Source organism: Amblyomma maculatum, chromosome 7 (genome assembly GCF_055883805.1).
Source record: "Amblyomma maculatum isolate TAMU_Amacu chromosome 7, ASM5588380v1, whole genome shotgun sequence".
Taxonomy (NCBI): Eukaryota; Metazoa; Arthropoda; class Arachnida; order Ixodida; family Ixodidae; genus Amblyomma; species Amblyomma maculatum.
This window is the reverse complement of record NC_139350.1, coordinates 60,225,304-60,246,502: the sequence shown is the minus strand read 5'-3', so window position 1 is coordinate 60,246,502 and position 21,199 is coordinate 60,225,304. Positions and strand designations below refer to the sequence as shown.

The 21,199-nt window shown below is 42.9% G+C and overlaps 2 protein-coding genes across 3 annotated transcripts; one reads left to right on the top strand and one right to left on the bottom strand.

Moving 5' to 3' along the window:
- Positions 1-8,547: 8,547 nt before the first annotated feature.
- On the top strand, positions 8,548-20,162 carry LOC146183530 (uncharacterized). Of its 2 annotated transcripts, none has more exons than XM_084609127.1 (6): positions 8,548-12,512; positions 12,574-12,690; positions 13,368-13,448; positions 13,649-13,729; positions 13,847-13,930; positions 19,349-20,162. In XM_084609127.1, the coding sequence occupies exons 4-6, from the start codon at positions 13,660-13,662 to the stop codon at positions 19,360-19,362; spliced, it is 168 nt and encodes a 55-aa protein (XP_084465253.1). In that variant the 5' UTR covers positions 8,548-12,512; positions 12,574-12,690; positions 13,368-13,448; positions 13,649-13,659; the 3' UTR covers positions 19,363-20,162. The 2 variants fall into 2 exon arrangements, with proteins under 2 accessions (XP_084465253.1, XP_084465252.1); XM_084609126.1 differs by lacking the exon at positions 19,349-20,162 and adding an exon at positions 14,178-15,288.
- LOC146183531 (uncharacterized) lies at positions 15,874-18,761 on the bottom strand. Its single transcript, XM_084609125.1, has 3 exons — positions 18,403-18,761; positions 17,297-17,433; positions 15,874-17,003 (listed from the first exon to the last, which is right to left on the bottom strand). Exons 1-3 carry the CDS (start codon positions 18,726-18,728, stop codon positions 15,874-15,876), a joined length of 1,593 nt encoding a protein of 530 aa, XP_084465251.1. The 5' UTR covers positions 18,729-18,761.
- Positions 20,163-21,199: the final 1,037 nt, after the last annotated feature.

Sequence of the window (21,199 nt, the reverse complement as noted above, 5' to 3'; positions counted from 1 at the left end):
TCTAGACAGTTCTTGTATCGAATTCCTGTATTTCTTTTTTAACTTTTTTTTTTGTCTCAGAAAACATCCCACGACGTCCTATTCGATCGATGTTATTTCTACCTGCCCTGTTGTGCTTATCATTGTAGACAAGCATGTAGACTAGTGTCAAAACAATAAACAGTGCTGCGTTCGTTATTCCATCTTTGTCCAGTCATTGCCCTTGCGACTAGTTGCAGCATGTACCAAAAACAAAGTTTGCCAAGTAGTTATTTCGTCTGCCTTGGGGAAAACAGGCCAGCTGTGAAAATTGCAAAGATATGGACTGATATCCCTTCATATTGTTTCACACAATCGTGCTAATGATGTGTTGTATTTTCAAAGATTTAAGCAGTCTGCTTGCCAGCGCAAGACGGAACATTTATTGCGGACTGCATATTTGTTGTGTAGTGTCAAAATACATGCATCTCGATTTCAGGTCATACAATACCCTCGGGTGGTCACAAAATACTCTATATGTCATGATAGCCAACTGCAGCAATGGGATAAAAAAGGTATATGGACATAAATCATTGCAAGAGTAACAAAACTGCATAAATTTGCACTGTTAAAAATATTAAACACTAAACAGTTAAAGTAGTTTTGCTAGAACCATTGCTGTGACTGACATCGCAAACAGTGCTGGTTGCCTTTAGTGATGTGTTGAGCACAAGGCCTGCATGGAGATTTTAATCCTGTCAGTTAGGCAGAGTTATGTCCTGTTTTTGTTGTGCTATCATACATGCAGGCCAAGGTAATGCCATATGGTCCTTGGTTCCAACGCTGCAATTCTGAAAAAGTGACTGTCAACACAGGTCCGATGTACACAGTCCCACTGCTGACCGTGTATATTCCTTGATGCCCAAGTCTTGGACAGACACCAATCGACGCAGCTCACAAAGCAACATTCCTGCCAAGGTGGTTGCCTACCATAAAAACCACATGCCATAGCTGCCATTCATGGCAGCCCAGAAGTAATGAAGTGCTGACGAAACACACTTGAGATGTTCAGTGCGTTTACACGAGGGAGTTGTTAATATGGTTAATTAGTCATCCAGTGAAATTTACACTGTATTTATTTTGTTAATCAAAGCTCCTTTTGTGAAGTAAAACAAGCTCCAAGTAGCCACAGACACAAAGTAGGCAAATGGCAATACTTATTGAAATACTTATTGTGAATTGTGTTTTATTGTCGGATTCCTTTGAAGGGACACTAAGGAGGATGGAAAGCAGTTTTCCTGTATTGCTAAGATACAGTGCTCTAATCTTAAAGAGACCACACGAGTCGCTTTGGGACGTTAAACCCCACAAACCATTAATGAGACCACTTAAAATGAAAGCAGAGGTTTTAAAAGGTTGGAAAGATCAAGAAACAGAACAAAGATGCTGCTATTACCGGCCAATTTTGCTAGTAAAATGCATGCTTCCACACAGAAGTTTTGGTGCAGATTACTGCAAGATATATTGTGCAGTGAGCTACTCTAACGTGGCAGTGACACGTCCTTTTCAGCAAGGTCATCATGAATCGACTCATGGGAAGGCTTCCAATTTAAATTTTCTCACCAATAAATACTATATGCCACAATTGCTGCCAGACAACACAGCCATAATGAGAGAAATAATCAAATATTTACTGAGGCCAAGGACTCAATGGGGTTGTCCTCAGTGTCCCTTTAAAAGGGTGCACTGAAGCATTCAAGCAAAGTATGCACTGACGCATGTGAGAAAATATTCCGAGGTAACACAATCTTTGCTCTAACAGAAGACTGGCAACTTCATCACAAAGAGGGTAAACAGCTGCCTAGGTACAAAGGTACAGCACGTACAGCAATCGTAATAATTAGCAGACATGCATTGCAATTCACAGAATGTCACGAAATGTAATCGCTAGGTTAAGTGTACTGGCATTAAATGTGCAAGCATATTTTGCAGATTGCCAAGATTTATTTGTTGCTTCAATTATTTATTTCATATATACGGCCACACCTTTCGTCAACAAAAAGAGGGCGTGCAGGTGCCAGGAAAGGGGTCAGATTAGATGTGCTAGGTTTCTCTCCTGGAGGAGCAAGGAGAGAATCATTCTCCTGTAACCAGTTGACGGTGGATTCATCCAAATGTGAAGGTCCGATGTTCGACGACCCAAAAGTTACATAAACGGGCATCTCTGCCAGCCGTCCACCAGGGCATATGCAAGAGAGGTGGTCATGTGTAGCCTAAGCACGGACATCTGCACGAAAGAAGGAAAAAAAAAAAAAAAGAGCTCACATTTTGGGTATCACATCAAAAATATGTGTAAGCCCACTCAGCAACCAAAAATGACGTACACTGTGCATGCATACAACGCATGAATATGTCAGCGCAACTTAACAGTGTTGGCCGTTCATGTCATATCGTAATTATGGTGCAGTGAGGCTTGCTGATGATTTAAACAGGCTCTGCTCATCACAAACCTCTCAGCAGCACCTTTCCACAATCAGTATCCTGACCTTTCAATAAGACAGCTTTCTCCTCCTCGCATTGCTAGAATGTATCAGGATGTTCTTGCTCACAGCATATAAATACGATCAATATGATAAAGCTCACCATGAATGTCATTACGGTTTCTTCCCCTCCCACCTTATCATCTGCCTGTGCTGTATGCACAGCTTTCTTGACCTATCCACATCCAAATGAGAACAACTTAAGGGAATAGTGAGGGCAAAATGAACTTGGTCTATACCAATAAATTACTGTGTTCTAATAATGAAACACAGGCTTTTTCTATGGTAGAAGTTTTATAGATTACAAAAGTATGGAAACTAAAATACAGCTAAGCCACCAATGGCCACTTTTGTAAGTAAACCGGGGTGACGTTACTTAATGTTTACTCTGGCAGTTTTCCAATGCACGACTACACAGCCGTTCACTACTGAATGATAAGTGTGTTTTGCAGCATGAGCTGCATCTCGTAAGAATTAAGGGGGCTCTCCTGGAGAAATTTGTGATGCCTACATGACATTTTCTGAATTGTGACCTTGTGGTCTGTGCATGTACAACAGTATGGTGCATGCGTAGAAAAAAATATTGCCTGCAAGCAAATTTCTGGTCTGAAGCCCTGAGGCACTACAGCCACTCTCTTCTCGTCGGAGTGTGAAGCCACGCACCATGTGATGGGTGCATAATAAAAAGTATATAAATGGCACACCGGAAAGCGTGGCGTGATATGTCCATAGGGTCACGAAGAGTCGGACATGACTGAACTGAACTGAAATGGCACACGGCTAGGAATGTGATTTGAACCCATGGCAAGCTACACAAGTCAGATTCTCTGGGCGCTGCATTAAACAAATAAGCTATAGCTTCAATTGACATCACATGCATTATACAGCCACTTTCTCATGCTGTGCATCACTGTCTTCATCAACTTCGACTTGTGCACAGTTTAGTCACAAAGCAAGACCATGCAGACACAAAACATTTGAACACGTAGTCATTGAAAAAAAAAAAAAAAAATAGTCTAATGCTCATTTCATATGCCTTAGGGAAACCCTCCAAGGTTAAGCAGACTTGCAATAAAAAGTGATTACTCATTGCCATCCAACCGATGTCAGCCCTATAGCTACAGAAAAGATATGCAGCTTTTTCAACCAAAGAGGTTTTGATAAAGCTGCATAGCTTTCCTTTGCAGCCTTATCGCTGTGCTTTGGTGGATGCTTGTGAGTAATTACTCCCTTATTCCACTAGTCTTGTAGGTCAGAGGGGAAGGGGGTAGTTTGGTAACGCCGGGGGCTTCCATCGGCCGAGTCCGTAACTCTGTCTTCTTGGGCAGCCATGCTGTGCTACAGGCCACAACAATTTTTCAGACTGTTTTACGCCATTTCTGTGAGAGCAAAGCTTACTGCCTTCTTGTCGTTGCTTTATTCGTGCTGCGAATGGGTTTTACTCTACAAGTAGTTCTTTTGGTCATGACACCACAGGTGCAAATCAAATGTTGCATTTTGATTGTTTTCGGAGTAATAAATGCGCCTCTTGCTGCCAAAAAAATAATCAACCTACCTGGAAGAACCCATATAATGATTTTTTTTTTAGATGAGTAGGATGAAGCTGTCTGCAGTGTCCCTTTAGGGAAGCAGCAGTGCAAAACTTAAATAACTGGAAGTATGTAAAAGCTGAGCAGCTATTCTATATCTAATCGATAACTTAGACAAAAAAATTTAGTTTCTGCTCATTAGTCCCACAGGCATCTGTACTTCAGTGAACCTCCGAAGTTTACTATTTTCCTTTTTTTTTTGTTTACATACTGCCCATCAAAATCTCTCAGCTGTGTACAGCCCAGCCAAGGCACTGAGTGAAGGCATTCCTTTCACTACAATTTCTCAAGAAATGCAACTGTGGGTGTGTTTTCTGTAATTCTGTCTGCTTTCTTACTAAACATATGAAATTTCTAATAGTACTTAGCTATACAACAAGGGGAAGTTTGCTGCTGGAGAAGAGTAAAAATACTGGCATATTTCTGTAGATCTTTCCCTGTGATGACAATAGTAACAGAATATCTGTTTTGCAGGAATTTATATTTTCTCTAAGCTGGGGACGGTGGCGGCATTGGTATGGGCAAAATATTTTTCTTAGCTGTGATAGATATGACCAGCCTTATTTAACTAATAGCTATATTTAAATTAGTAACTGAGTGCTTTAAAGTATAGCTGTAATGAAACATTATTCGTCTTATTTAAATCACCTTCAGGGGCTCCCCCACGCACTAACATTAGAGGAGAGGAGTCAAAACCTGGGAATTCACAAAGTGCTTGCAAAAGTATGGACGGAGGTCTGGTTCCACCTGGAGCGGGCATGTCGCCTCTTTAGCGAGCAGAAGTTCTCGGAGCTCTGGTGTCGACCGCCTGTTATTTATTATTATTTTTTTTAGGGTGGTAGACTTTGTTTTGTTGTGATTTCATTTAAATATCTAGGTTTGTGGGCGTGACATGGATGGTATAAGTAGGATAGAACTTAAAGAAAACAGCAGTTGCTAACAATGACCAATGAATGTTTCCCGGCATGTGTGTTACTCCACTGAACGGTAAACAATTAGTTTTTGATGTGTGAGTACACCAAACAAGCAAGAAGCATTGATGGTATTCTTCAGCTGGTAATTTTGTCTGATGGTTAGCTTCTTATTTAGGTAACCAGAAAGACCTTAAACAGACTATTTTCTGTGACGAAGAAATTGTGCATGGCAGTTACTGAAGATTTAAGTTGTATCCGAGACTATAGAGGCAAAGCAGTTGTTATATTTATTTTTGTTGATGTGTCGCATAGGACAAGCAATATTTATGATTCTGACATTGATGAGAAATTGTAAATGAACACTTTACACAAGGGCAGAGGTCGTACTTATGAAAAAAAAGAAAGAAACTAAAGAACCAGGACTACATAAAATGTGTTGAGAAACTATATGGCATTTCAGGTTACTAGCAAACCTAAGAATGCTGCAAAACATGTGCACCTTTGCACCATGATATAACAGATCAACATAAAGCTATACACGTGCAGCTTTCTATGCAATGCACACAGAAATTCCCAGTGCTCCTGCTGCTATCGGAATAAACGGTAGAATTTCACCCCTGGTAGGAACTTACGCAGCTGCATTGAGCATCCAATGATGCAATATTGTATGCGAGACATTGCGAAATCCTTACAACTGCAAACATACTGCCTTATGCCGCCGTGAAACAGCAAGGCATAGGCTTCCGCTGGGGATCACATAGCGTTGCTTGTGGCATGATTGTTATACTTGCACTATGGCTCTGTCGCTTTGAAGTTAGGATTGTTATTGTATTTGCCGTACTCTCTTTCATGAGGAAGTCATAGTTTCTTCCACCATAAGCCAGCTAAAGACAATGTGACCCTTTGCATGCATTCTCGTCTCCCAGCGCTATTAATAAAATTCTCAGTAGTGTGCCAAAAAAAAAAAAAAAAAAACATTCGTTAAGGAGCTGACTTAGAAAAGCAAGGGGGCTGTACATACCCCTTAGGTTTAAGTTGGGCATCACTGCATCACTGACCTTCATTTTAATGGTGGGCTCGTTACTTCCCGCTATCTAGGCAGCAGGCAGTTACATCATCTTTCACTGTCAAGATTCAAAAATATTCAGAGCAAGATTCCTATTTTGAAAATTTACATTTTAAAATGTCCTGCCGTGTTTCTTATCGCTAAAGCTAGGTATACTTTTTTTATCTAGACACGGAGTGTTTGACTACCACAAAGAAAATATAGTTGAAAAAAGTCAGCAGACTGTCCTTCAGATGTGAAGAATTTGCTACATTGTACAGAAAATGCTTTGGACTTCTGCACACAATGCCATTTCATACACAACATGCAATGCTGCCAAAGGCAGTATGCCTGTGTACCGACTGCATTCGTGCCTGAGAAACAGTTTGTCCTACATCCAAGTCCAAAGTGCAGACATGGATCGTCCAACTGACCTATGGAGACATCTATCTTAACACTGAGCATATTCATCAGTGCCACCCTTGACTACAGCAACGGATGCAGAATTACCAGCATTACCGTACCTGTCATCTGGAATGTGATGAAACAGCGAAGCAGCGTGAGAACCTCCTTATAGTGCCAATGGCATCAAGGCTACCAGAACAGAAGCTGTCATTAAGTTACTGGCCAGACAACAGAAAAGAAATCAGCAGCTCTTTGTGTAGCCAACAGCCACTGTGACTAAACAATGTTGAGCAGAATGTTTTCTCTTCTTAGTTCGTAGTTCTGGTAAGTGGAGAATGAAGCGTGCATTTTTTTTTTTTTTTTGACCTGACAGACTATTTGAGAGAAAATAAAACAATGTCCTCATTTCCTACCCAGATTTGCGTGGTTAATGACATGCACAGAAGAAAACAAAAAAACCGCCATAGGTATTTTTCCCTTATCCTACTCACTGAAAATGAGGTTCAGTTATTTATTCGTCTTAATAAGCTTTGGCGAGTCGCGATGGTTAGGTACATACATCGCCACTAACTTTTCAGATGCTTTAAACTGAAGGAGTCAAGAAAATGTGCAATAAGGAACTGTGAAATCAAAGTGACACAGGCCTACGCGAGTGGTATATGGTAATAACACGAGCCCTTTCAAAGCAGTTATTTTCATAGCTGCGGATAAATCAGGTCATAAATGTACGGCATTGCAGTGTTCTAAAAGGTGAGAGAATTGTTATTTTGAATCTATGGAGCACTGACCTGTAGTAGATGATGAAAACAGCACGAAATGCTGTTTTAAATAGAAGAAAAGTTATACACATATATTTCGTGCAGCACTTTACAAGGAACAAAACATTTTAGAAATGTTGCAAACAAGGTCCAGCCATATGTATACATTGAGCATTATCGGCAGGTGGCCAGCTGCCAGCTTCCACGTTACACACGTCTTAGGATCCGGGATTTAGAACTGACATGAACAGTCGTTCCTTCAGGAAGAACGTTAGTCACTACTTTTAATGTAGCCAAGTGGACATGTACCTGCCATTTTTATCGCAGCTCAAGCACAGGTGACCGATAGTTCTGAGCCTTGCCTGTTGCACCCACACAAATGTCGCGGCTCTACGACAACAGTTGCTGCTGCAGGTGACAAGAACACAATGGGAGCCCGACAACACTGCATCGTGATCTATGGATCCATGTCCTTATTAACACGCAAGGAGTTGGGCAATTACGTTGTCATGCAAAAGTCTGTACTCACGATCTCACCGCATCCCTTTCGCAATCCGCGCCTGAGCCCCTGAGCCATTAGCCAGTAGCAGCCTCCTTCCGAGCCGGCCATCATCATCATCGCAACTTTTTTCTTGCCTGTTATCTTTTTCTTTGCACATTGGCGAAATCGTGGACAGGTACGGAAAAGTGCCGCGGCGTTCGTTGGAAATTAGGTTAGTATTTTGAAATTACGCTCTGGTTTTATTTCTCGATTTGTTTGAATGCATTGTGATAGTTTGTGATTTTCTTCCTCAGCCAGGTTCATGACCTTGCCAGGTTCTTCTAGGCGTAATTATTTGTTCCGTTTCGATTTAAAAATGACTATAACATGCCTCAATGCGAGTCCCAACCTATTTGCACGTTTATGAGTTCATATAGTAGTTTGTTGGTTTCGGCTTTGTGGCCTTGAGCTATCGACCATTTGCGGGAAAACTTCTGCGCATGCGCTTGCGGGACGTTGCCAGCGCCCCCTGTCCGCGTTTTGGTTTTGGTTGGAAAACAAACGAGCCGGCCTTGCATTCCTGCGCTGTGCTGAGGCGTTTCGCTTGACGGTGCCTGGTGTTTTTTGTGTTTTTGAATATGCCTGCGCACTGTGTAGCATATGGCTGCACAAATTACTTCACCGGGGAAGGAAATGTAAACTTCTTTAGGTTTCCGTCCGCGAGGCTGCGTGCGAAAAAAAGAGCTGCTTGGATAGGGGCTGTGCGAAGAAAGAACCCTGATGGCTCGGCATTTATTTATTTTATTTATACAAGTACCTGCGGCGCCCAGGGGCATTATAGCAGGGGGGGGCAATAACGGAAAAAAATACCTAAAATGAGCATGTTACAATACCGAAAGTACACAGTAAAGCACATTTGTTTAACAATAAAAAGAACAACACTGAAAATGTGAGTGCGAGAAACAGGTTTAAAAGGGTGGAAAGCTACTACGACAAATTGGACGCCAGGAAAGACTGAAAATGTTTACCTGTTTTACATTGTGCTATGCTCTTAGGAAGACTATTCCAAAGTGAAGAAGTGTGAGGAAAAAAGGAATTACGGAACACATCAGTTCGACATCGCGTTACAAGAACTTTCAGCTTATGGTCGCAGCGTTCAGAGATAAAATGTGGAGGTAGAATGTACAAGCTCTTGTTTATTCCCGTAAGATCAGAGTATATTTGGTAAAAAAGTTCTAATTTTGCGGTTAGTCTCCGGTGAGCCAATGTTTTCCATCTAAGGTTTTCTTTAATTAATGTGATGCTACTACGGAAGTTATAGTTGCCGGAAACAAACCTGGCAGCGCGGTTTTGGATGCGTTCAAGTTTTTCCACAAGGTAAGAGCTTTGAGGGTCCCATGCCGCACAAGCATACTCGAGTATAGGACGGACGTTAGTTACGTATAGCTGTTCTTTTACTTTTGTGGGGGCTTTATAAAAATTTCGTCTAATGAGATTTAGCGTTCTAGATGACTTTAAGGTTAAATATTCTATGTGTCGGTTCCATGTCAAATTTTCTGAAAAATAGACCCCTAGATACTTGTAATGTTGGACCTTTTCAAGTGGTAGCCCGTCCAAATTATAGACTGATCTCACGGGAAGACGTTTACGGGAAAATGACACATACTGGCATTTAGCAGTGTTCAAAGACATGCCCCATTTAGTGCACCAACAATGAATTTTGTTCAGATCACTCTGTATACTACTTACATCAAGATCATTTCGTATATTCCTGTAAATGGCACAATCGTCAGCATATAATCTCACTTTACATTCAAGCCCTTCAACAATGTCATTTATAAAGACTAGAAATAGCAAAGGCCCCAAGACAGACCCTTGGGGCACACCAGAGGTTACGGTGACATTCGTTGAATTAGTACCATTGATTACAACATTTTGAGTTCGCCCAGATAAGTAACCTCTAATCCAGTCTACTACTTCAGGGTGTATACAGAGAGAAGATAATTTATATAACAATAAAGCATGAGGAACGGTATCAAAGGCTTTGCGGAAATCCAAAAAGATGCAGTCTACCTGAAAACCAAGATCAAAATAATAAAAGAGATCATGAGAAAATTCTACCAGTTGAGTCGTGCACGACAAGCCAGGCCTGAAGCCGTGTTGAGCATTTGAGAAGAAATTATTGTTTTGGAGATGTTTCATCACAGAACTGTAAATAATGTGTTCTATAGTTTTGCAGCAAATGCATGTAAGAGAGATTGGTCTGTAGTTTTGCAATGCCTTTTTGGGACCACTTTTGTGGACTGGGATGACATTTGCTGCCTTCCAGTCTGCTGGTAAAGAAATGCTGTATAGTGATTTATTAAACAAGGCTACTAAGAAATGCGCAATTTCTTGTGAGCAAGCTTTCAATACATGCGACGGGATGGCATCAGGCCCACTGGCTGATTTGTTTTTTAGGCTAGAAAGTAACTTGAGGACACCATTATATGTGACAGTAACCGCGGGCATGTCCTCGTAGGCTTTTTCTTGTGCTTCAGGCAATTCACCAGAGAATGCGGCAGTAAAGACGGATTGAAAATAAAAATTGAAACAGCAGGCCTTCTCATAATCGTCGGACACTGTCTTCTCGTCAACTAACAAAGTAGGGACAGAGGTCACCTCTTTACTATTGATTTTAATAAATTTCCAAAATTCTTTTGGATTTTCTCTTAACCTTGTATCAAGCGATGAAATATAAATATGTTTATTTACCTTTATTTCTTGCTTAATTTTGTAGCTTATCTGGCGCATTTCCTGGAAAACAGACTGCTTGTGATTTCTTATATATGTGGCATACAGACGGCGTTTCTTATTAATTAATGCCCGAATTTTCTTATCCACCCATGGCTTATCATTCCGGCGTCTACGTGTAATAATTTTTGAAGGGATGTGTTGCTCAATTAAAGCCATTAGTTTATCTCTGAAAAGAATCCAAGCTCCATCTATATCCAGTGACTGGATGATTTCATAAAAAAGAGGGTAGAAACTAGAAAGTTCTCTTGAAATTGACGTGTAATCACCTCGGTCGTAAGAAAACACTTTCCTGGGATGTTTGTGGGCAGATCTGACTGAAGTGGTAGAGCACGTGGCCACAACACTGTCATGGTCACTGATACCAGGGATGACAACTACATCTTTAATCAATGACTCAGAGTTAGCAAAAAACAAATCCAAGGTACTCTCACTATCATGACCTCGTCTGGTGCTCTCAGTCACGAATTGGGTCAGGTCATTAGTTGTAATAAACTCTGAAAAAGCTAGAGATAAGGTAGTCGAATCAGCCAAAACAGGTTTCCCCTTATTCCAGTGAACGGCAGGCATATTAAAGTCTCCTCCAAGTATATAATCACTATTTATGGTAGTTAAAAAGCTTGATAACTCACTAAATGATTCTGGACTAGAAGAACCAGGAGGCCGGTAAAAGGACCCAATAGCGATGTAACTGCCATGGTTAAGTCTAATCCTGCACCACACAGATTCAGAATTATCAAAAGAGCTAGGTAACTCACTACTCTGAAGGCATTCATCTATAAGGACAAAAACACCACCACCATGTGTGTTTCTATCACACCGGTAAACTTCATAGCCACAAGGAAAGACTTCGATATCTGCAACGGATTCATGAAGCCAAGATTCAGTCCCGATAATAACATGTGGTCGAACAGAGGAAAGCAATGCAGCAAATTCGTCTACCTTATTTTTCAAACTTCGGCAGTTAACTAGCAAAATACTAAGCGGAAGGCTGCAAGGAGAAATTAGATTTTGCACTGGCGCACAAAGCTTTAGACTTTGAGCAGTGGTTGACATTTAGCTATCTATTTATTTCCGTCACCATGTCATCTCCGCTATCGTAGACAAAAATTTTGTTGCCTATATGTAGTTTGTCGAAACGCAGTTTGAATGAGAGGTTCGTGGTTTGAGCATATTCGTACAGTTTTGAGCGAGCGCGTCTAACAGCGGGACTGAAATCCTCACGAATAGCATATCGTTTACCCTTTAGCTTTGATCCGCACGACAACAGTAGTTCTTTTGCTTTAAACCTACAGAAATTTACAATAATCGGCCGGTTCTTTCCTTCACGAAAAGTTCCGAGCCTGTGAGCACGTTCGATATCATCTGCGTGGGTGATCTGGTCAAGCTCAGTTTGGAAAAACGCGATAACATTTTTCTCAGATTCTTTCCAACTTTCATTTTCACAGTCAGATAAGCCAAAAACTATCAAGTTATTTCTGCGTGTCCTGTTATTTGCATCCTCGAGGGACGATTTCGCGTTTACCAGTCTACGCCGATTATCTGAGGCGCCTTCTTTGACTGCAAGTAAATCATTTTGCAGTACAGCGACTGAGTTTTGAAGTTCCTGCAGCGAACAAGCAAGAGCATTCTGTTCCTTCATAACTACTTCAAGATCGGCAAGAAAGCGTGTCTGTCCCTGCTCTAACCTGCGGACAACTGCATAAATGCCCTCAATAGTACATGCATCAATACTACCACTGTCCGGACTAGGGCCAGGATTTAATTCAACATCTCCCGAGAGGAGTAAAAGCAATGCAGAGAAAGCACGATGGGACAAAGTACGTAAACCCATGCATTTCTTAACCCACTCCAACAGACTGTCGGGGCACGACACCGCAATCACACATCGGTTAGAGCACCGGTAACAAGAAGCAGGGTTTCGATAACCAACCTGTGCGAGAAGACGCGGTAAGCTCATGTCGACAGCGGTGTGGCGCCCCGGAACCGAATGAACATTCGCGGCTCTGCAGCGCGCATTTCATAACAGGTATGACAATATTGAAGAGTTATCGTTGAGTTCGTGCGATTAGAAATCGCATTTATTGCAGGACGGCCTTCAAAGTTCGAAAGTCACCCTGACTTCGTTCCCAATGTGTTCAACTACACAAAAAGTCTCGGCGAAGCAGCTGTCAGTCGTCATAGCCGATGGCTGAAAAGACGGAAAGGTAAGCGCTTTTCTGTATTTTTCATAGTCTCGGAAAGATTTCTGTTGCCACGCAGCTGAAGCGACGAGCGCTCACTGCTAGCTTACTGGCCTGTGTGTCTGGCTCGTGAACGCTGCACGCTGGTGGACGCTGCCGGCTCGTAGTGGTCACGGATGCGCTCCATAGCTTACAGTGGAGTCGGACGAGAAAATGAATTGAATTAAATACTCATTCCTGTTGTGATGGCAGCAGTATAGTCACCGTAGTGCGGCCTTGTTTCTAATGTCAGTACGGCGAAAGCCGCTCCACTCCGTTAAGGCATCGTGGCGAGCAGCGTCCGCGTCGCGACTTTCAGAATAAAATCGCGGTGTGGGCTTTTCGACTAATCGATTATAACCAGTAATGTTTCCTGCGTTTAATGGTAAGGGGTGGCCCCCTTAAGGACCACCCCCGTACCCTCCCTTTATATATAAAAAAAAGTTTTTCATCATCCAAAGCTTGTTTCCATACAATGTTGGACATGTGTGCACTCGCGCGTCGCATTTTCTGTGTAATCGTTTTGGAATGCATTTTTATTATTAGTGTATTCGAAGTATTTTCACTCCATATATTCGTAATATGTAGCTCCTGCACATATCTCACTTTGGTTGCTTGCAATGAGCAATACCTCCAGTGTGCACGCGTTGCCATGGTTGCAGGAAAACTTGGAAAGACGCCACATGCAGCACAAAGTTGTACATCTCCTAATGGCACAACGGAGTTCCAGCAGCCTGCAAATGGTGAGCATGCATGTGCAGTCATAGCCGATTCTTTCCCGAGCTTTTGCCCATACCCCCTGTGAATGTTAGACTGCTTGTTGCAGCTAGCCTGATTCTGTGGCAGCAAACTCACAGTGGGTTATTAAATGTCGTGCAAAGCTGCACTGAACGTTTAGCGGTGAATTTTTCCGGCTTCTAAGCATCAGCTGTTGTGTTTGCAGAGAACTGTGACATGGCCACAGACGCTGCACAAGACATTTCAGCTTCACATGGCGTCTTGGATTTCGAGCAGCCTCAAAATGGTGAGCCTGCATGCATTTTTGGGGCTGTAATCCTCTTTAGATATTGTCTGTGCTGTCGTGCAAGGGCTAGTGACTGCTTACTGCAGCAATAAATTGTTACTGATATGTTGTGTGCAGAGGTTTCCAACATGGACACCTGTGTACCACAAGATGACACTGCAGCTGTAGAAGTCACGCTGGAGTCGCAGCAGCCTGAAAATGGTAAGCTTAAATGCTTTATTCAAATGCAATGCTGTCTTTAGCTTTGTGTCATTGTGTTAGCTGTGCAACTGTAGCCAGCATCTGGCCTGTTTCTTCAGTGAAACTTTGTCCTTACACTGAGATTTAATGAAGATTGTGTTTCTAAGACCACATGTTACGATACGAGTACAGAGGACTGCAATGATTGGCGTGCTTTCCAGTTTGTATTCTTTTTGTGAAAATGTCTTTCTTTCGGTGTTACTCATAGGTGTTGAGGAACACACCTGGCCAGACTGCAGGTGTGAACGCTGCACACATCAACAGATGCAAGTGATGGAGGCTACAATAGGAAGTCTGCAAAAGTCGGTGCTTAAGCTACAAAAAGAAAATGCAAAGCTTGAGGTGCGGCTTGATGCAGCCGTGTCAAGGCTGCTCACCTTGAGTCTGCTTGACACCCCGAAAGAGTGTGTGTATTACACTGGACTACCCAACGTGGACGTTTTCAACACTTTGTTTGAATATTTAGCGCCCCGTGCCAGGGAAATGGTGTACTGGGGCTCGGACAAAAAGCAGAAAACTGATCCCCGGGGTAGTCAAAAACAAAGTGAGCTACTCAACCAGTTTTTTATGCTATTAGTTAGACTCCGAACAGGTATGGCAGGGAAAGAACTAGCACGGAACTTTATCATGTCTGAGAGTCAAGTTAGCCGCACCTTCTCCACCTGGATCAACTTTCTACGCCAAGAACTTAGCTACCTCACAACATTCCCGACACAAGCAGATATAAGGCCTCACTTACCAAAGTGCTTTAAAGATTTTTCAGACACTCGTCTGGTCATTGACGCCACAGAAGTTCGTATACAACGGCCGTCGTCAATGAACGCACAGCGCCGAACGTTTTCCCCGTACAAGCACTATAACACCTATAAGGTGCTTGTTGGCTGTACTCCAGACGGGTACATTGCATATGTGTCCCGCCTCTGGGGTGGTTCTGGTTCAGATAATACAGTACTTGAAAGCAGCACTCTTCTCGAAGAGCTTGAGGTAGGAGATGCCATTATGGTGGACAAAGGGTTCACATTCCCTCACTTACCAGCAGGTATCACCATTTATCGGCCACCGTTTCGTGAGCAGCACCAAAAACAAATGCCTCCGAAAGCAGTCGATGAAACCAGACGCATTGCATCTGCAAGGGTGCACGTTGAAAGGGCTATTTCTCGGATCAAGAGTTTTCACATACTAGACAAGCCGTTTCCAATCTCAATGATCGATATCGCTGAGCAGGTTTTTCAGGTTTGCTGCTTTTTAAGCAACTTCAGACTGCCTTTAATCAAACAGATTGAGGAAGATGTGCCATTGTTTGCTTGCTGAATGAGGGCACTCCAAAATTTGAAGGAATTTGGCCACAGCTCAGTTAAGTACCAGCAACAGCAGCTGTTGTTACCCTGGCCTGAATGTTCTTTGTGTGTACTAAAGTTATTTCTTTCTTCCAAGTTGGACAAGACAACAAATAAGTGGGGTAATTGCCCACACAGCTTAGACAAAAGTGTCGTTTGATTTCACAGTTCTCAGAGATATAATGGCAACTACACTTGACTAGTATGTCAGCGTAGAATTTACAAAACGGTGCTTTGACGGCTGCAGTGATCTCACATTAGCAATATGTTTTACAATATTGGTTGCAATGACACCACACAAAAAGAATAACAGTCACGTGCAGAGTGAATAAAGTTTATGAACCTCTATGTTGTGTAAATTATTCTGGAGGCCTTCACTAGATCATCACGCATAGCCTACATGCATCTCCACATACCGTAGGTGCTTCTGTTTTGATAACTCATGAAATGGGCTATTTTCCCCTCTGTACTTTGCTGGATGTACAGGGCTACACACAACCAGCACACAACAAATTAACACAATAGCTCCTGCAGATAAAATACAATGAACACAAGTTGTCAGAATCCTTACTTCAGCTTCTTTATTTTGACGCGGAGACCTTCAGAAGGTCTGCACACATAATAACCTCTTTTCAGTTTGCTGTGCGACACATACGAGCCGGATGTATACAGCTGGCCCAACCTTTTCACCCGCTTTGTAAGCAACTCTGGAATAAAGGCTCTCTTCATGAAATAAAGGAGAGCTGGCAGCATCTCTTCAGTCCAAAACTCTTCATCGAAGGGAATTCTTTCCACGTGAAGGTGTGCAGGATCTTCTGGCCTGCTCCCCTCAGTCCAGATAACAAAATCGCACCAACGATGGCCTGTAATTGCCATTTGGCCTTGTACTTGATAATAGTACGCATGGTCTGTCTTAAGTGAAGCGCCTTGTTCGCTGAGCCTACAGCAGAAGTTTCTGTCTTGGCAGGCTTCTTCAGTTGTGAGCCCTTTCTTTGAAAATGGGCACTTTACTTCCAGCAGGCCCTCTTCCTCGTCGATCACAATAATTCTGTCGGGCGAAGCTGCCAAGAAAGGGTACACATGGTGGATGTGCAGGCCAGTTTCACGAAGATTTACTGCGCAGTCTCTAGCACGTAAAAGCCTCGCATAGGCTTCAACAGCATCTGCTTCATGGTTTCGGCCATACACAATGGCTTCAGATGTAGCTCTGCTACAGGGATACAACAGTGCCTTCAGGAGGCTTTCTGGCTTGGTGCAGCGGCATATCCTCTTAAACATTGAGGCCGTGAGCCGGCCCACACGGGCTGCAAACCACTTCTTATTTGCAGCTTGACCAATCGTTTGCTGGCATAACTCATGCCGCTCATCTTGGGAGAGTGGCTTGAGCGACTGCATGTATGCCTGTATTACAGTTTCAGCATTGTCACCCCATAGGTCTTCGCTGTCTGGTATAGGCCCTTCTTTGTTGCATGATGGCTTGGCCTTGGCTGTTGTACTTGTTGGGCTCAGGTATCGCAGAACTTGTAGGTCCGGGCAACAGGCTGAAAGCTTTTCCTTCAGACTTGTGATGTCCTCGGGAAGTGGTGCGCTGGGACAAGGCTCATAAACGCGCTTCGTCTTCTCACGTGTAGGTTTGTTGATAGTATATTTTTTAAATGTTATTTCCCCCAACGGCTTTCTTGCAGCAGGCTTTTTTGCTGGAAACAAAAATAAAACATGTTACTTTGGTTTTACAGTCGGCTTGTTAGCCACTAGTCTGATTGTTTACATAAGAAACTGAATTTTGCCCGTGTACTGTACTCTGCACTGTAACACTTCGAATAAACTGACTGGCTAAGCAGCCATGCAAATGGTACTGTGTCGAGACTCTATTCAGGAATACTTTTTGTGCATCATGCAAACGTGGCAGTCTGCGCACATAAAACACTAGTATTTTGGTGTTCAGCAAGACAGTTGCAAGGAGAAATAGTGCGTGGAAGAAGTGCTATACCTTTGGCAGGGACTATCCACTTGCAGAGCACATCTGTGCTTGATGGTGCTTCAGCAGCTTTGTCAGCAGCTCTGTCGGCAGCTTTCTCGGCAGCACTGAACAACAACCCAGCAACGTGTTGGCAGGTTTCACTCAGCCTGCAGAAAGAAGTAACCGAAGTCATTCATTTTTTCACACACAAAAAAAAATCGCGATAAGTTGATGTAATCATTGCACATTTTCTCCAAAAAAGCCGCTCGCAAAAGCGACATTTTTTTGAGCACATGGCGGAATTTTTTTTTTTTTTTTGTAAGTACGAGCTGTAGGCTTCAGACCAGAAATAGCTGCTGAAGCCGCAGCTATCAGAAACCGAGAAAAGAGGTGCTCCCATTAACTTGGACGCTCATGCTCGCATCCTGCCTTCCGCGAAGCAGGCGTCGCGCTAGATTTTGCGCTTGCTGCCAAAAGGACGCAGGCTAGCCATTTAGAAAAACGTTTTGACTTTTGATTTCTGCACATATGTCGGTGAAAGGCGGAGAGTAAACATATGAAGAGCCACCGCAGTTGCAATACTATTTCACGTATCAGATAGTGGCACGGACACGATTAGCAGCTACAAGTCGCGCACTCGCGGCATTTTCTGACGGACCGCACGAAACAGCCTCTTAAAATGCGTCGATAGTAGGTGAAACCACAGCCGCCCGTGGTATCGCTACTGTGATGAAGCAGTGGAGAAGGCCGTTAACTTATCACCATCGTGTACGCTTCATCTGAAGACGCACTTGTTCGTGCAACATCCTAACCTTCCATGAAATCGTAAACATACACGTTAATGCATATTACGGAACAAAGTGGAGCACATTTGTCTACAGCACTCGCGTAGTGCTTTGCGGAGGAAATACAGTAAAAAAAAAATTCAGCAGCTACTGAGATTCAGAGGTAGCACTCGAGCAGATACAAAAGTATGTATCTTCCCCGGCAAAGCAGCTACTTGCTCAAATCTAGTATATTTCGCAAACGCGGTAGATATGACACGAGCAGGAGCACATCTTTTTTTTAACACTTTCGCTTTCTCATTCGGCATTTTACAATACAGAGATTACTTAAACATAGCCAAAATATCTCACCCAGCAACACAATCGCAGTGCGCTCCAACGATGCGGCCTGTGGATATGACGAACCACGCTGATGTCACGTATGCGCCGGTCTTCATGGACGGTGCGCACGCCGCCCTCACCATACCTAGGTCCTGATCGGCTGTTCTAAGATTTAGCTTTAGGCTCTTAACATAGCCTTCTTCTTTGAAAGCCCAGCCGCGATGTGCCTGGCGCACTGTTGAGGTGGCAGCATGCAGGTATCGCCACACATCATCGTCTGTTATCCTGCAGCGGCAAAAGTCTTCACTCCACCCCGTTTCTAAAAACGGAAATGGAATATCATCTTCTTCTATCATCACTGGGCGTAAATTTTCAGGAGAAAATAACAAAAACAGCCAGAACAGATACCTGCGCGTGTGCCTGGTAGAACCGCTGCACGCTGCCTAGTATGGCCTAGCAAGACTTGTTTTCCAACCAAAAGCATCGGCCGAGGTTCGCCGGTTGTGCGGCAGGTGGCGCTCGCTTTCCCGCAAATGGTCGATTGCAACCGCACTAGGACAAGGGACAGAAAGAAATAGTACAGCAAGGGGCGCGGAAATTTAATATTGCAGTTGTCGTCGTCGTTCTATATTGATCGTATTTATATGCTGTGAGCAAGAACATCCTGATACATTCTAGCAATGCGAGGAGGAGAAAGCTGTCTTATTGAAAGGTCAGGACACTGATTGTGGAAAGGTGCTGCTGAGAGGTTTGTGATGAGCAGAGCCTGTTTAAGTCATCAGCAAGCCTCACTGCACCATAATTACGATATGACATGAACGGCCAACACTGTTAAGTTGTGCTGGCATATTCATGCGTTGTATGCATGCACAGTGTACGTCATTTTTGGTTGCTTAGTGGGCTTACACATATTTTTGATGTGATACCCAAAATGTGAGCTCTTTTTTTTTTTTTTTTTTTTCCTTCTTTCGTGCAGATGTCCGTGCTTAGGCTACACATGACCACCTCTCTTGCATATGCTCTGGTCGACGGCTGGCAGAGATGCCCGTTTATGTAACTTTTGGGTCGTCGAACATCGGACCTTCGCATTTGGATGAATCCACCGTCAACTGGTTACAGGAGAATGATTCTCTCCTTGCTCCTCCGGGAGAGAAACCTAGCACATCTAATCTGACCCCTTTCCTGGCACCTGCACGCCCTCTTTTTGTTGACGAAAGGTGTGGCCGTATATATGAAATAAATAATTGAAGCAACAAATAAATCTCGGCAATCTGCAAAATATGCTTGCACATTTAATGCCAGTACACTTAACCTAGCGAGTACATTTCGTGACATTCTGTGAATTGCAATGCATGTCTGCTAATTATTACGATTGCTGTACCTTTGTACCTAGGCAGCTGTTTACCCTCTTTGTGGTGAAGTTGCCAGTCTTCTGTTAGAGCAAAGATTGTGTTACCTCAGAATATTTTCTCACATGCGTCAGTGCATACTTTGCTTGAATGCTTCAGTGCACCCTTTAAAAGGGACACTGAGGACAACCCCATTGAGTCCTTGGTCTCAGTAAATATTTGATTATTTCTCTCATTATGGCTGTGTTGTCTGGCAGCAATTGTGGCATATAGTATTTATTGGTGAGAAAATTTAAATTGGAAGCCTTCCCATGAGTCGATTCATGATGACCTTGCTGAAAAGGACGTGTCACTGCCACGTTAGAGTAGCTCACTGCACAATATATCTTGCAGTAATCTGCACCTAAACTTCTGTGTGGAAGCATGCATTTTACTAGCAAAATTGGCCGGTAATAGCAGCATCTTTGTTCTGTTTCTTGGTCTTTCCAACCTTTTAAAACCTCTGCTTTCATTTTAAGTGGTCTCATTAATGGTTTGTGGGGTTTAACGTCCCAAAGCGACTCGTGTGGTCTCTTTAAGATTAGAGCACTGTATCTTAGCAATACAGGAAAACTGCTTTCCATCCTCCTTAGTGTCCCTTCAAAGGAATCCGACAATAAAACACAATTCACAATAAGTATTTCAATAAGTATTGCCATTTGCCTACTTTGTGCCTGTGGCTACTTGGAGCTTGTTTTACTTCACAAAAGGAGCTTTGATTAACAAAATAAATACAGTGTAAATTTCACTGGATGACTAATTAACCATATTAACAACTCCCTCGTGTAAACGCACTGAACATCTCAAGTGTGTTTCGTCAGCACTTCATTACTTCTGGGCTGCCATGAATGGCAGCTATGGCATGTGGTTTTTATGGTAGGCAACCACCTTGGCAGGAATGTTGCTTTGTGAGCTGCGTCGATTGGTGTCTGTCCAAGACTTGGGCATCAAGGAATATACACGGTCAGCAGTGGGACTGTGTACATCGGACCTGTGTTGACAGTCACTTTTTCAGAATTGCAGCGTTGGAACCAAGGACCATATGGCATTACCTTGGCCTGCATGTATGATAGCACAACAAAAACAGGACATAACTCTGCCTAACTGACAGGATTAAAATCTCCATGCAGGCCTTGTGCTCAACACATCACTAAAGGCAACCAGCACTGTTTGCGATGTCAGTCACAGCAATGGTTCTAGCAAAACTACTTTAACTGTTTAGTGTTTAATATTTTTAACAGTGCAAATTTATGCAGTTTTGTTACTCTTGCAATGATTTATGTCCATATACCTTTTTTATCCCATTGCTGCAGTTGGCTATCATGACATATAGAGTATTTTGTGACCACCCGAGGGTATTGTATGACCTGAAATCGAGATGCATGTATTTTGACACTACACAACAAATATGCAGTCCGCAATAAATGTTCCGTCTTGCG